A 15,041-nucleotide genomic window follows, 5' to 3' on the forward strand; every position below is an offset into this window, starting at 1 on the left:
CTGCAAGCCCTGCAGCCGTGTCTCTTTCGGGGGGAGAGAAGCCCTTTGCTGGGGACGTGGCCTCTGCGTGGGTTCATTTCTCCCAGGCACTTTATCGGAAGGAACCCGGCTTCACCGAGCGGGCAGGGATGTGCTCCATGCAATGAGTTATTCATTAATTCTAACAGAGCAGGGGCCTTTCTCCACACCCAGGAAGCCCTCGGGCTAGATCCGCTTCATTTTCCCCCCTCCTGATCACAGCCTGTTCTCACCGAGCGGGGCCGACCGTCCGGCTGCGACAGACAGACAGACAGACAGACCTACGCCTGCCGGCTCCCAGGGCAATGGCACAGCGTACACCCCCCCCCAAGCCCCCCCTCACGCACGCTCCTGCAGCCCATGGGAGCCGAGGGGCGGCGGGTGGGCTCACCAGCTCCCTGCCTCTGGCACAGGGACCCCACCTACGCGCTGTGCCCCGAACCACGGGGGGGGCAGCCCGAAGGACCCCCCCTCCCCACCCCCCCACTGGAGGAGCGCATCTCCCGGCCCCTGGCTCCCTGCAGCCCCGGGAGCAGCCAGCCGAGGGGAGGGACTGTGGGTGACGGGCGAGGCGAGGGCGATGGCCGGAGCGCGGCGCAGGGCGGCGGGCGGCTGAGCGCGGCTCTGGCCGCAGCCAACGGCCCTGCCACCCTGCCAGCGCGCCCAGAAAGTGCGAAGCGAAGCGTTTTCCGTGCCAGCCAGGCAGCCGCCGGTCCCCGCAAGGATCGGGCCCCCAGGAGCGAGGAGCCAGGTGTACGCGGGGGCTTTGCGTGGAGAACGAGGGTCGCGTCGTTCGTCAGCGAACGGGGCTGCACGTCACGGCCGCGCAGCACAGCTTCCGCGAGGGACTTGGAGACGGCGCAAGCGAGGTGCGGGATTTGGGAGGTGGTGATGGACAGGCCAGGACAGCAAGATCGAGCCAACAACCGACCCCTCCCCTCGCGCTCTGCATCCCCTTCCAGCGTCCCCCGCAGCTGCATCACCCCGACCCACCCACAACTTTTGTGGTTCTATTTTTTTTTGGTTTTTACTTATTTAGCTTGTTTTTAAACCCCGTGGAGATCAAATTGTGACTTGGCAGCTAACACAGCTGGCCCTACCAGGCTGCCCAGACTGAGCGAAGATCTTGAGAAGAGACCAGCGTGAAGTCCTGGGGGGAGCGCAGCCCTCCCTGCCCCTCGCCCGGCCCCGCTGGCTGCTCACAGCGTGGCGGTGGGGTACTGCGCCCAGCCCACCTCCTTGTACGCCGCCGTCACCTGGGTGTAGATGAGGGTCCTCATCTTGGCCCAGGCGCCGTGCGCCTCCGGGGTGAAGTCGTTGGCGTATTCCTCAGCGATGACCTCCAGCATGACACCAGTGAGTTTCTGCAGGGAGGCAGACAACAAGGGGTTAACAACCTCTCCAGGGAGCGGCCAACGGCAAATTTAGCTTTTTCCTAAAAAAGTTTAATCCTGCAGCTGAGTTCTGGGAATGACAGCCCTCTGCGGGACAGACGGACGTTCGGGAGGTCCGCCAGCACCCCGGGGGACGCACAGGGCAGGTAACCGGCCAGGGGGAGGCTGAGCCCCGGGCACGGCGCGGAGCTGCTTGCAGGGTCAAGCATCCCCCTAATTTGGGCACCTCACATTATTTAGTCGCTTCTGTGGTGCTTGATTTCCAAAAGAAGCGGCAGGCGGCCGCAGCCGTGCTGGAGGGGCTGCAGGCAGGCAGGTTTCCCCGGGCAGGGAAGGGCGCCGGATGCTCCGGCGTTTGGGAACGGTGGTCTGCACAGGAGAGCATCGCCGTGGGGCGCGGCACCCCCGCGACCAGCCAACCCCCTCCAGGCGAGGACCGGCAGCACCAGCTCGCCACAGCTCCTCTCTCCTGCCCTCTTCCCAACTTCTAAAGCATCCCAGAGAATTTTTTTTTTGCTCCTATCCTTTACCTTAAAGTAGATGGGCTCCACTTTGTGCTTGAGGGCATGGGCCTTGCCCACCAGGGCCAGAACAGAGGAGACCTTTTCGGAGTCATTGAGGTTCTCCACCACAGTGTTAATGGCACCCATGACCCGCCGAGCGTGCTTACGCAGTTGCAAGCTCCTCTCCATCTCCAGTGGGTCCTCCATGTGCTTGAACTGGCTGAAGTACTGCTTGGCCGACGGGAAGTTGACAAAAAACCTTCAAGAAAGAATGGACACGGAACACCATCAGGAGGGCGAGAGCAAGCTGAGAGGTTAAAGCAAAGCACAGAGGTGCTGGAAACCACCCCCCGGGCATCCAACACAGCCAGGGCTGGTTTTCTCATTCAGCTCCCTGGGAGCTGGGGTGTTCAGCTGCCGAAAAACCAGCAGGCTAATGCCTTTCCCCCAGGCTTCCCTGTGTGCTACCAGGCGCTGCAGCTGGATATCCATCCACAGGGCAGAGGCAAGGCTGAGCGCGTGCTGTCTGGAGAGTCCACCCGGGCCTGCCAGATGCTGCATGCACACCCCCACACCTCAAAACATCACTCCCAGCCGGGCCCCCTTCCCTGCCCCACGGGCTCTCTTCCTGCCGCAGCACCCGAAGCAGCCCCCCTGCCCAGGATGCGCCCACCCCTCACAGATCAGCACCACCAGAGCGAGAGCTCAGCCCTGAGCTCGCGTCACTGCTCGTCTATGCCAGGAGCCTTCCCCCGGGGCACGGGGATGCCCCCAGCACCCAGCCAGCCCCTCTGTGCAGCTGAGGACCCTCTTTTCTGCTGGATTAAATCAACCCCAACAAAACCCAGCTGAAGGAAACGGCGGTGGCAGCTGCCCTGCTGAGCTCTCTGGGGAGCTGGAGGGCTGGGGAGGGTTCAGAGGGTGCGAGGTGACAAGGTGCAGGTCTGGGGCCACCACCACCAGCACCGTCGATGCCAGCACCGCAGCCAGTCACTCTCAGCCGCTGGGGCTGGCACTCGAGTCGTGTCAGCCACCCCCTTCCACCTGATTTACACTGAGGAGAACCACACAGTAGCAGCATTTGCTCCCCGCTTCCACCCCGCTCCCCTGCTCCCACCGGGCTCTCCCTGCTTCCTCCCGGCCCCCCTTCGCCCGGACCGGAGCCAGCGAAGGATGCTCCGGAGGTGGCGAACGGCTCGCAGGCCTGTCCCCCATCGTGCCCTGTGTCCCCGGCTCCAGGCAGACACCGGCTGCCTCCTCCCTCTCCCAGGCTGCCACAACCCTTCCCCAAGCACCATCCCAAACCCGGGGAGCCCTTTTCCCAAACATCCTTGCCTCCCTCCAGCACCGGGTGGGATCCTCTTCCCCACTCACCACTCCACGAATAATCACAATATTGAGGACCAGGCTCGTTTACCACTTCGTTATCCTCCTGTTCTCCCCCTCCCTTCCTTCCCCCGCTCCCTTGGCTTGCAGAAGCTTGGGGGCATTGCCAAGGAAGCAGCATGAAGCAGCGCCTGGAGTGCACCGCCGCTTCTGTTGCTTCCCAGAGGCATCTGGGATTCATCAGATGGCCCAAAATAGGTTTCAGAGGTGTGAAGAGTGTGTGGCGGAAAGGGTGGGGGAGGAAGGAAGGTGGAAAGGGGGGGGACAAGGTGCTGCTTTTAAAACCCGGAGGGAACCAGTGACAAAGCTCCTCTTGTTATTGTGCAGCCTGCCCCCAGCAAAGCTCCTCCTGACACATCTGGTCCCTGTCAGGAGAAATCATTTCCAGGCCCGGCTGTCTCCAGCTCCTGTCGCCGCAGAGATGCTCAGCCCGTACCCTTCAGCTCAGCGCTGTCAGCGAGGTGCTCGGGGACGGACACCGGTCCCCTGGCTGCGGCCACGCAGACAGCACCGTGCCGAGGATTCAAGATTTCTGCCCCAAGCACTTCCCAACAGAAGGACAAATGTTCCTCTCTGTTTTAATGGGACCGTTTTTTGCATCTGGCCCCAGCACCCTTCTCCCCCGTCCCACCCGTCCCCACCTCTGTGCAGGCTGCTGCAGCACCCAAGCCCACGCTGGGCTCCAGCTGCCCGTTGAGATCAGTGCCCTGCGGCTATCGACAGAGAACACCGGAGCTCAGGGTTTTGCCATCCCTGCCAGCAGATCTCTTCCCCCATCGCCCTCCGGCTCTGGCAGGGGTCCCTCCGGTGCTGGAAGCAGTGGGTGCTGCTGGGAGCTGGACCTGCTGCCCTCAGCCCGCCCCGAGGCAGGGGGTGGCAGCTGCCACTCGGTCAGTCACGCCTGAGCCTCCAAACCCCCAGCCATCAGAAGTTCCTGGAAAAGCCCTGTTTGATCTCAGCTCACCGTCACGATGTTGTGAAGACCCACAAAACGAGCTGAGAAAAATTCCCGGCCTGAGCCAGGCTCTTTCAGCAGAATCCCAGAATCCCAGAATGTTCGGGGTTGGCAGGGGCCTCTGTGGGTCCCCCAGCCCAACCCCCTGCCCAAGCAGGGTCACCCAGAGCAGGCTGCACAGCACCGTGGCCAGGCGGGTCTGGAATATCTCCAGAGAAGGAGATTCCACAGCCTCCCTGGGCAGCCTGGGCCAGGGCTCCGGCACCCTCAGAGGGAAGAAGTTCTTCCTCAGGTTCAGCTGGAGCTTCCTCTGCTTCAGTTTGTGCCCGTTGCCCCTTGTCCTGTCGCTGGGCACCACTGCAAAGAGCCTGGCCCCGTCCCCCTGACACCCGCCCTGCAGATATTTGTAAGTATATATTGGGTCCCCTCGCGGGGGGGGGGTACGGCAAGGGGGGACTGACCCCTCTGTCACCAGGAATGGCAGCATCCCCCCACCCGGCGAAGGGCCGCAAGGAGCCGGTGCCCTTCAGGAGCAGGAGCAGGGGCTCCGCGTCTGTCCCACAGCATCACCCCCACCTCTCTGCTGCTTTCGGCCGGCTGCGCCAGGAGCAAAGATTGATTCAGCCCCCAAAAGTCCCCAACCTGGCTGAGATCAGGCCAGTGGAGGATCCAAATATTTGGTTTCCAAGCTTTCCCCGCTTCGCAGACCCTCCAGGTGATGCCCCGGTGGGAGCCGAGCCCAGCAGCTTCCCTGAGGGACCTTCAAGAGGGACGGCAGCGGTGCTGGAGGGCGGCGAAACCCGCAGAGCCCTGCCTCATCCTCAGCCCCGTGTGCTGCCCGCTCGCCTTCGTCGACGGAGAACCGAAACAGGGGAGCCCAAACCACCTTTGCTTCGCGTTGAAAAGCAACTCCCCGGCTGGCCAGAGACCTGCAGCCGTCTCTGCTCGGCCAGTGCCTCTCTGCAGGGCTGGGGTGAGGCAGGCGCCCGTGGTGAGGGCTTCTGGCCTGGAGCAAAGCTTTGAGCCCTCGAACGGAGGGAAAGAGGGAAGGAGGCTCGCTCAGTGGTAGTTGTTAATAAACAGAGAAGATTAATTTAACACAAAGGTTAAATATAACCAGAGGAAAGGAGTAAAAAAAAAGGAAGAAATCAAATAACTCAAACAACAGAGAGTCAGAAGAGGTGTCAGTTGGGGTTTTTCCATCTACAGAACGTTTTTTTGAGAGTTCAAACATCTCAGGCTCCGGAATTCTGTTGGCTCATTCTGTGTGCGTGCGTGTTTTGGGCTTTTTTCTTTGTGCGAGTCATTAAAAAGATGATATTTACCATTGCACATCACACAAAATGATGATTGATAGAAACCAGATGCCTGCATACCGATCTCATTAAATTTCTTTTTAAGCGATTCCATTCTGCACCCTCTAATTTGTGCTCTGCGAGCTACATCTGGACCCGACGGACAGGATGTCAGGATTGCTTTTCCTCTCTCGTTTGCCCTGTTGACAACTTTAAGGACACAACCGTTCCCAGTAGCAGAGCCAAAGGAAATGATTAAGGTGCAAACCCGCTGCAGTCCCTGGGAACCTGTTTTCTGTTCAGGAGGAGAGACGCCGCTGCTCCTCCCGTCTCCCCGTCTTCCTCCCTCTCCCTGGGCGACGCAGAGCAAACCCCACACGGAGGAGCTCTTCCAGCCCGGCCGTGTCCTTCCCTCCGCAGCTGGAAAGAGGACATCGGGGTGCTGCTCGCTGGGTGCCCCTGCGCACCCACGCCCTGGCGATGCAGCCGCCCTGCCGGGGGGCTGCAGGGGGGAGATGCTCGCGAGCCCCCGCAGCTGCTGGGCGGCTGCCGCTGAACCCCCGACCAGCACGCGCAGACTTTTCGTTGCTAGATTTTCCTACCCATGCTCTCACGTTTTCTCTCGCCTCATGCTCTACGTGGGAGAAACTCCCTCTAACGTGGCCTGGAGCCTCTCCGCGTCCCTTTCCAAACCTCTCCTCCCAGCTGCTCTCCGCCCGGGTGCCCACAAAGCAGCTGAGAAGGGGTAGGCAGGTGGTGTGTGGTGCTGCTATTTATTACGCTGAGGGCTGTCTCGCCGCGTCGCTGCACGTTCCCCCTGCTCCTCCCCGTCACCTGCGTCTATCGGCGCGTTTTCAGGCCGGGGCAGGGGTGGTGGGGGCTGCCTGTGCTTACAGCTCCCAGCCCCAGGTGAGAGAGGTCTCAGCCACGGCAGTGCCACCGCCCAGCGAGACAGAAAAAGGCAGCTCTAACTGGAGGAAGAAGAGGATGATGCCTGCTTGCTCCTGCAGCGCAGCTCTGCCCGCGTCCTCTCCCCGGGGTCTCATGGACCAGTAGAGATGGTGGTGGGCGGCATCTCCAGCTCCAGTGCTGGAGGGAAAAGGGCCAAGCCCAGGGGTCCACACGCTGATGCTAAATTCAACTTCTTCTGCAGCTGAGGGAGAAGAGGTGTAGCAGGCCTTCCTCCAGATGAAGGCCACGTCCCGCTGCGAAGCCTCGGGAGCAGCCTCCAGCACAAGGCTGAGCCTCGAGGCCGTAACGCCCCGGGCACTGCAGAGCCCCAGCCCCGGGGCAGAGGGACTGGGCAACCCCAGCGAGCCTGGGAGAGGACCTGGCGGCACAGGGGCAGCCGAATACATTTGGGCACAAGCCAGCAACCCCTGGGAGCACGTCCCGCTTGCTCGTGCGTGTGCAGCTCGCACCTCCGGGCCCCCGTTGCTGTTGTCTTCCCCTAGCACGTATGTGGATTCAGCCCAAAGCCTCTTGGCTGCGTAGGCAAATGCTAGAGGTAAGGACAGTTTTCATCAGATAAATGAACGAACAGCACCAAAGTGGCTTTCCCACACGCCTCTGGTTTCCTACAGCCCTTGCAATCCCCTTTGCTCAGTGCCTTCATCCACAGCATCATCCTCCTCCACACACGTGTCCCTGACCCGTTTCACTGCCAAGCCACTGCCCTTGGCTGTGTCCCTTCCCTCTGGGTGGAAGCCGCACGCAGGGACGGCCGCATCAGCCCCCTCCACCCCACCACCAGCATCTCCCCCCGCGCTGGGCACCCTTCCTACGGCTCTGCCGTGCGGGGTCCGCGTGGCCCCGCAGCCCTGGGGGTATCAGGAAAAGGTGCTACAAGGTGACTCTTGCCCCCGCGGCCGACGCACGGCGAGGACGGAGCTTGCCAGAGCCTGGCTGCCTGTCCCTGACCCCCCGGGACAGCAGAGGGGTTTGGGGGTGGAAGACAACCCCCGGCCGGCTGGAGAAGGGGTAACCCAGAGTCACAAGGACGCGGTCCCTGCACCGGGACCTGCCACCCATCCAGCAAAACCCGATTTTTGCTGACATCTGCCACCACCTCTCCCCTCCAGCGTCCCGTGCTGATCGCCAGCAGCCCCGGCTCAGTGTCACCAGCACTCGCCCCGGCAGCGTCGCCAGCAGCCAGCACTCCCGCTCCCAGGCCGTGCTCAGCGCCCGCAGCCCGGTGAGGGCTGTCCGGCCATCTCCCTCCTGGACGAGCGCTGGGGCTCCGCAGACGGGCGCTGGCCCAGCCGCGTTCCGAGGTGCAGCCCCGCTGTGCCGCAGCAGCCGCATTGCCGGAGCCGGTTAGCAGAGCGGAGACTTGGCCCTCGCCTCCGGCTCCGGGGAGGGGGTTGTCGGGGCCGGGACCAACACATCAGCACGTCCTCAGCCACCGCCAGGGAAACCACCCGCGGGCAGAGTTCGAACGCCCTGTGCCTTGCTTTCCCTTGGCCAGGGATGTCCTTGCAGCTCCCGGGGCGTTGAGGGGGCTCTTTCTAGCCCCGTGCGGCTCGCGAGCGGTGCGAGGGCAGCCGTGGGACAGGGGACATGGGAAAGGCTCTTCTCAGGTCACCCCGAGAGCTGCCGGCAGCCCCGAGGGCAGGGCCGGTGCGCGGTGTGCCGCAGGGATCCCCGTGCAGCCGGCGAGGCTCGTTCCAGGCGCTGCGATCGGAGGAAACGCGGCCCTACCAAAAGGGGCTGCTTCTAGACAGAGCTCATTAAACCCACACTCGTCCCCTTCACGGCTCGCGGAGGGGCCTGCGGGTCTGGAAAACGCTCCTCGTGCACGTCCTTGTCAGCAGAAATGCTGCTCTGGGGCTCTCCTTGTCTCCGGGAAAGCAGCTCTCCAGCGTGATCGCGGCCGTGCAGGTCGGGCTTCTCCCCGGCCCCGCGCAACGCGCGACGCTGCAGCGAGGGCATCTCTGCAAAGCCTGGAACTGACGCCTTCCCCACGGACACCTCCACAACACACACGCTGGCTTTGGGGGCAGCTGCAGAATCACTGCTTTGAATGTCATTTTTGGGTGGATCCAACCCATTTTTTTGAGATTCCGCTGGAAAAAACAAGGGTTTTCTGCACAGCTGGGCTCATTACTCAGGCTCTTTGCTATTTTAAACTTAAAGTTACAATAATGTCTGGCATCCAAGGGGAGTTTTTGTGTTTCGAAGCTCTTTGCAGACTGTCTGAACCCAGGTGTGCCTGCTCAGCCCCAGCAGCTGTCAAAACCCCGGGGCCTGATTCTGCACCGGCCATCCCTTCGCTTCCCTGCCTGGCTCCCGGGAGGGGAAGCGCGCAGCAGGAGCGACGGAGCAGGCAACGGCTCTGGAGGTGTGGAAAGCTGGCGGGTCTGGGGCGGAGACGGAGGGAACAGAGACGGAGAAACCCCGCGGACGCGGCGCAGCCTGGGGTGGCCCTGGCAGGCTGCGTCGCCTGCGCCTGGCGCGGCGCAAGCCTTGGTGCAGAATTCCCCGGGAGCTAATAGGAACCGTCCCCGGGTTTTATCCCCCGGCGGGATCTATCAAGTTTTGTGGTCCCACATCTGTGACCACTGTACGTGGGTGTGGGTGTGGGAGCGAACGCATGCGATGGCCAGGACCGGCTGCGGTTTCAGACCCCGCGTGGCGGGCTGAGTAGGGGTCTGCAAAGGAGCAAGGGTCCCGAGCCCCTGCTGCTTCTCACCTGGCTGCTCCCAGCCCTGCGGGCTGTGGAGGGTGGGCAGAGGGGGGCTGAGCCCCCGGGGTGCTTGCGTCCCCCAGCACAGTCTCAGAGTGGGGGGTGTTGGCAATGAACGAGGGTGGTGGAGAAAGGGGGGGTGAAAGGAGCTCGAAGGGCTCCTGCGCCGCACAGCGAGGGCTGCTGCAGATGCCAGAGCTGCTGCAGGCTGCCCTGCTGGGAGCTCTCTAGCGAGGGCTGTGTTTCAAAAAGGATCGATTCAAAAATTACAAATGGGGAAACTGAGGCACAGCAACAAGCCTGGGGATGTGAGGAGGCTATGGGTGGGCTGCAGCCCAGCTCTCCCCAGCCGTGCTGGCTTGCAGGAGACCCAGCAGACACACATGGCCCCATACGTGCAGGCTGAGAGTCCAACTCCAGCTCCAGCTCCAGCTCCAGCCCCAGCCCCAGCTCCAGTCCCAGTCCCATCCCCAGCCCCAGCCCCAGCCCCAGCTCCAGCTCCAACCCCAGCCCCAGCTCCAGTCCCATCCCCATCCCCAGCCCCAGCCCCATTCCCAGCCCCAGCCCCAGCTCCAGCTCCAGCTCCAGTGAGGGTTAAGGCGGTGGCTGTGAGATGGAGCCCGCAGAGGCCCCTGAGCTCAGCAGAGGAAGATGAGCGTGGCGAGGAATCTGTGCTTCCTCCGGCGAGGCTCCCCCACCGAGGAAACTGTCAATTAGCCGCATAGTTTTAACCACACAGCGCCGATTCCCATGCTTCAGTGGCTGCTCAGCCAGAAGTCCCTGTTCTTCATGTTTACATCCCCGGGGACCCCAGGGGCCCTGTGAGATCAGGACCTCACCGTGCTGCTGGCAGGACCGCAGGGGTTTGCTATGGCTTCAGGCAGCAGCAGCAGCCACGACGGTCGGGAACCTGGTGGCCAGCCCCGTGCCTCGGTTTCCCCATCTGCAAAGCGTGGAAAGGCTGGGGGCTGCTGGGCAGGGTCTGCAGGAGGGGCAGTGGGAGCCGGGCTGGGTTCCTGTGGGATGCCAGCACTGCAGCCTTCCCCATCGCTGCCTTTTGGGTGGGCATCGCCGCCTCTACCTCCCCCCTCAGGGCACAGGATCAGGCCCCAATTTAATTTCAGTCCAGAGGTGCCGCAAGCCCCCAGCCCTCCCCACAGAGGAAGAAGCCATGCCCGGCGCGGGAGAGGACGGAGCAGGAGAGCGTGGAGCCCCTCCGCCACCAGACACCGGGAACGCCCCGGCCGCAGCCCTGACCGCAGAAATGCGGCTCAGAACAGATTTTCCTGCTTTTACCACCCTGCACGTGGGGTTTGGACCAAAGAGGGGCCCACAGCCCTGCACCCCCCTTCCCTCTCCCCGGCCACCCTCGCGCACATCCCCTTCTGCCTCAGTTTCCCTAGCAAGGTGACGAGCACCGGCAGCCCCGCGCCGGTGGAGCGGGGAGGCTGGCTGGGGCAGCTCGCGACCCCCGCACCGCAGCGGCCGCCCGCCCGCCGCCCCCTCCCCAGCCCGGCCTCTGGAGCTGCTGAATCACGTCTTGGGAAGCGGCGGCCGCTCGCCCGGGCTCCCGGCGGCCTCCACGCGTGACCCACTTCTCCCAGCGGCTGACGGCAGCCGGGAGACGCAGCCGGGCGAGCGGCGGCCGCCGGTGCTCCCGAGCCCAGCCAGCGCCAGCCCTGCTTCCCGGGAGCGCAGGGCGAGCTCTTGGGGCAAGCGGGGCTCGGGGCAGCCACACGAAGCCCTCTCCAGGGACGGGGTTTGCTGCTGGAGGGGACAGCCCGGCCACCGGAGCCACGGCACGGGCGTGCAGGCGCATGTGGCTCCCAGATCTCGCCGGCATCCTGGGGACATGCACCCAAAGCCCCGGCCTCGCTTGAAGCACCCGAGGGATGCGCTGGCTGAGGGAGCGGGCGGCGGGTTTAGCTAGGATGTGCCAGGGCACGTGCCATGGCCGAGCACGCAAAGGCTCCCAAGGAGCCCGGGGTCAGCCTAGGTGCCAGCTCAGTCCTGCCCTGTTGGCATAGCGGGGGGGAAACCCCTCACCACGGTGCCACAACTCTTCCTGGAAAAAAAAAATACTGGACCAGAAACTCCTACTGGGAAAGTCTGAGTTGGGACCAGAGCTTGGCCACATGGTTCCCATGGCCATAGCTTGCTGTCCCTCGTCCCCTGCCCTGCTCCGAGCCCCACAGCTGCACACAGGGACCCCAAAAGCAATGAGCTGCCCTGGGTGAACCCCCCACGGCATTGCCACGAGTCCCTTAGTGCCAGCCGTGGGCACCCAGCCACTCTCCCTGTGCTGGCGGGCAGGGGCACCCGGCTGCGCTCGCGGAGGGGGCCATGGCGTGAGCTGGGTGCCAGGCAGGGAGCCGGCCGCGCACGGCTGCTGCCCAAGCCCCGTGCTGAAGGTCATGGCGTGGAGAAAAAGGGAATTTTGCATCCCCCAGACCTTTGCCACGTGCAGGCTTCAAACCCAGCCCAGGTGGGTTTGGTGTCCCCGGCTGCGGAGCTGTCGCATCTCCAGACCGCCCCGGTCGGCTGCGCGGAGCAGGGGGCCGTGGGGGAAGCGGCTCAGCCATCCTCCGGCTCTGAGGGAAGGGAATGTTTGAGGAGCAGGCGGAGAGGGGACTCCAATGTCATTCTGGATTCTCTGCGGAGGGGTCTTCCTAGGAAAACCCCATCGCAGTGAGCCTGGAAGGGAACCAGCTCTGCTCACGGGCACGCCCGGGGAGCCGCTGCTCTCTGCAGACCCTGTCGGATCTCAGCCTCTCGGAAAACTTTTGGATGATTATTAATAAACAGTGCATCGATCCAAGGAGTTCTCCGAGCACTCACAGTCCCCTGCTGCAAGAGCAACATGGGGAGGACACAACCCAGTCCCGTCTCCTGCCCGGGGTGCCAGGGGTCGGGTCCAGGCAGGACCCTGCCCAGGGAGAGCCCGGCGCTGCTGGTGCCCGCGGAGGGTGGTGGGAGCTCTGGCTCTCTGGAGATTTGCTGTGGGGTTTGCTCTGGGGTTTGCTGGGAGGTCAGCACGGGCATCTCACCCACCCCTCTCCCCACCTCGCCCCTCTGCAGTGAGGGAAACAGCCTGCACCCCACTGACACCCCAAGCTCACGGTGTCCCTAGGACCCCATGGCTTTCCCACCTGGTGCTTTCCCAGGGCACTGGGACAAGGGCTGCACCCCCAGACAACGCAAGGACACCCACCCGCCCGTGTCCCCGCGCCAGCATCTCCCCTTTCTGCTTCCCAGCCCACACACAGGGCTGGGTCGGTGCCGCGCAGCCCCTGGCCGTGGGGCGATGCTCAGGACCCCGATCCCGGGGCGGCCGGCCCCTCTCCCCCCGCTGCACCCGCTGCTGCCAGGGCCCCCCGCACCCCACTGCCGCCGCCAGCTCGGGCGCTCGCCTTCCCGCCGAGGCGGCCGCCGGAGGCAGGGACAGATGGTGCCCTCGGAGACACACCTGCTTGGGTTTCATCTTGGCTCCCAACTCGCATTATTTCACCCGCCAGCCTGCTACGCACCGACGCCATCCGCACGCAGCCAACTTGGGGGGGGTAATAAAAAACACCCTCAACCCACGAAAGCCCAGCGCCGCTGTCCCCCCCCGCCGCCCCCCCAGCTCCGCCGGCGGGTCTAAGGTGACCTCTGCGAGGGAAGCAGCGTCCCCCAGAGTCCCCGGCCAGGCTCCCCCCGCTCCCCCCGCCGCCGCCGCCCGGCTCCGAGGTGTGGAAATCAGAGGAGTGCTGTGAAACCCTGCCTGCTCCCCGCCGGCGAATGCACCCAGCCAGCTCCCCACTCGCTGTCAGTCATCTCGGTTCGGTTATATATATTGTTCTCCCTCTTTCCCAGCTATAACGAGATTTAGTTGGATTTGCTGCTTCCTTTTTTTTTGGTTTGTTTTTTTTTTAAATACCTGATGAGTATGGAGACCCCAACGTCCTCGCAGTTCGCGTATACTCTGCTCCACGTCTCTTGAATAACCTTTTTTTCTGCGTCTGAAATCTCTTCACTTCTTTCCCATCTCTCAATCTCCATTTCTCCCTGGACTTTCTCCATGAAAAACAGCCGGCACGATCCTCCGGGAAGCCAGGAGGAGATGAAGAGAGATGTGTGTGAGCGGGTGTATCCTGCGAGGAGAGACAAGGTGCCTGCTCGGCGGCCGCGCGGGCGCTGGCGGCTCTGCCGGCGTCTGGATGTGTACGTGTGTGTGCGAGCGCGGCTGCCTGCCGGCGCGTTTATATATGTAATTTAAAAAAATCTCCTGGAGGTACGATGCATGCGATTAGATTTCAGATCCCCTAGTGCTGTCCACAGCTGTAGTTCACCTCAGCTCGGCTCGGATGCGCGCGGCTGACTGATGGGGAACTGCCTAAAAGTAAAATATTCAAAGGCATCGCAAGACCAGCCTCTTTACCAACGTGCGAACGTGAGCTCACTTTCTCTCTCTCCTCCTCTCTCCCACTCCTCCCTCCTTCCCTTTTTTTTTTCTCCCCGAAAGGGAGGGATGAGGGAGAGATGTTCTGGGCAACATCAGGACGGTGCTGGTGGGGGGAGGTAGGGCTGGAAGTTTTTTTTCTCAGCCCTTGTAAACAGCTCAGAGAAAATTCATAATCCAAAGTGCTGAGCTGAAGTTGTCCCAGCCGCTGGCTGCGCCGCGCTCTGCCTCGTCTCCCCCCCTCGCGCTCCCTTGTTCCGCGGGCGGTCGTGTTGTGGAGGACGGACCCTCGCTCGCCTCCGCTTCTCGGGCTGAGCCGGGGGGAGGGGGGAGTGCGGGGCACCTCCAGCCCCGGACATCTCTCTGCGCCCCGAAGGAGACCGCAGTCTGTCCCACGGGGACTTCTGTCATGATGAGAATTTGCTCTCCCTTCTCGTATCGGGACCCAGCTGTACGGGGGTCCAGAGTTAAGGCACTCATGAAATGAATACATTATTGCTGTTCTGCGACCGCGTCGCTCCTGGCAGTGCCTTGCAGGGACGAGGCGTGCGGGAACACCTCCACGCCAGGCTTCCCACTGCCCTCGTCTGTGTGCTTCGGGGCTGCTTGTTACCCAAATGCTGTTTCCAGCTCCCAGAAGATCCGGCATATTAAACCCACAGCGCAGCCCGTTTGCACAGAGAGAAGGAAAACACTGCCAGGCTTGTAATAACCGAGAGTCCCCCAGAGGGGGATCAGAGACAGGAGAAGCAGCCGCTGCGCACCCTCGCAGGGCGGGCGGGCGGGCGGACGGACGGACGGACGGACGGACGGACAGGCTGAGGGTGCAGCTCTGACCCCGGGCAGGCAGGGGCGACGGGGCCCCTTCGGGGGCTGGAGCTTTGTTACTGCAGATCTGGGGGGGCTTTTCGCCGTGTTGCTCCTCCAAACCAGCCTCAGCAAACAGCAGCCGAGGCGGCCGTGTCAGCGCATTCGCTCCTGCAGATCCAACGAGAGCTGCTGGAGAAGGTGCTGCCCACGGGTCCCCCACTGTGGGTCCCTCGCCAAATTTGTGCGGAGATGGACCAGGAGCCCCACGCGCCCGTGAGCCCCTCAGCTCGGGGACACAAAGCCCGGCTCACCTGGGAGCTGCCAATCCACCAGTGTGCAAACACGGCAGCGGAGCCAGCTCTGCCTGGCCGGAGCTCAGGTATCACTCAGGTCCCCAAGAACACCACCACCGGCTTCCAAACCGTCAGCTTTTCACCAGCCATCTTAAATTTTGGCTTTTCCTTCTGCCCATTAGCCACTGGAGTAGCATCCGTGAGCCCGAGCTCAGATATTAACTCCAATGTCCCCAGGTGGCCACCACGCAGCAGAGGAAC

General features: G+C 63.0%; 1 protein-coding gene across 1 annotated transcript; it reads right to left on the bottom strand.

Moving 5' to 3' along the window:
- Positions 1–1,003: 1,003 nt before the first annotated feature.
- On the bottom strand, positions 1,004–13,771 carry CYGB (cytoglobin). The gene is made up of 3 exons (XM_075441078.1): positions 13,156–13,771; positions 1,943–2,174; positions 1,004–1,382 (listed from the first exon to the last, which is right to left on the bottom strand). Exons 1-3 carry the CDS (start codon positions 13,296–13,298, stop codon positions 1,218–1,220), a joined length of 540 nt encoding a protein of 179 aa, XP_075297193.1. The 5' UTR covers positions 13,299–13,771; the 3' UTR covers positions 1,004–1,217.
- Between the last annotated feature and the right edge of the window lie 1,270 nt (positions 13,772–15,041).

This window comes from Opisthocomus hoazin, chromosome 21, assembly GCF_030867145.1.
Source record: "Opisthocomus hoazin isolate bOpiHoa1 chromosome 21, bOpiHoa1.hap1, whole genome shotgun sequence".
Classification (NCBI taxonomy): Eukaryota; Metazoa; Chordata; class Aves; order Opisthocomiformes; family Opisthocomidae; genus Opisthocomus; species Opisthocomus hoazin.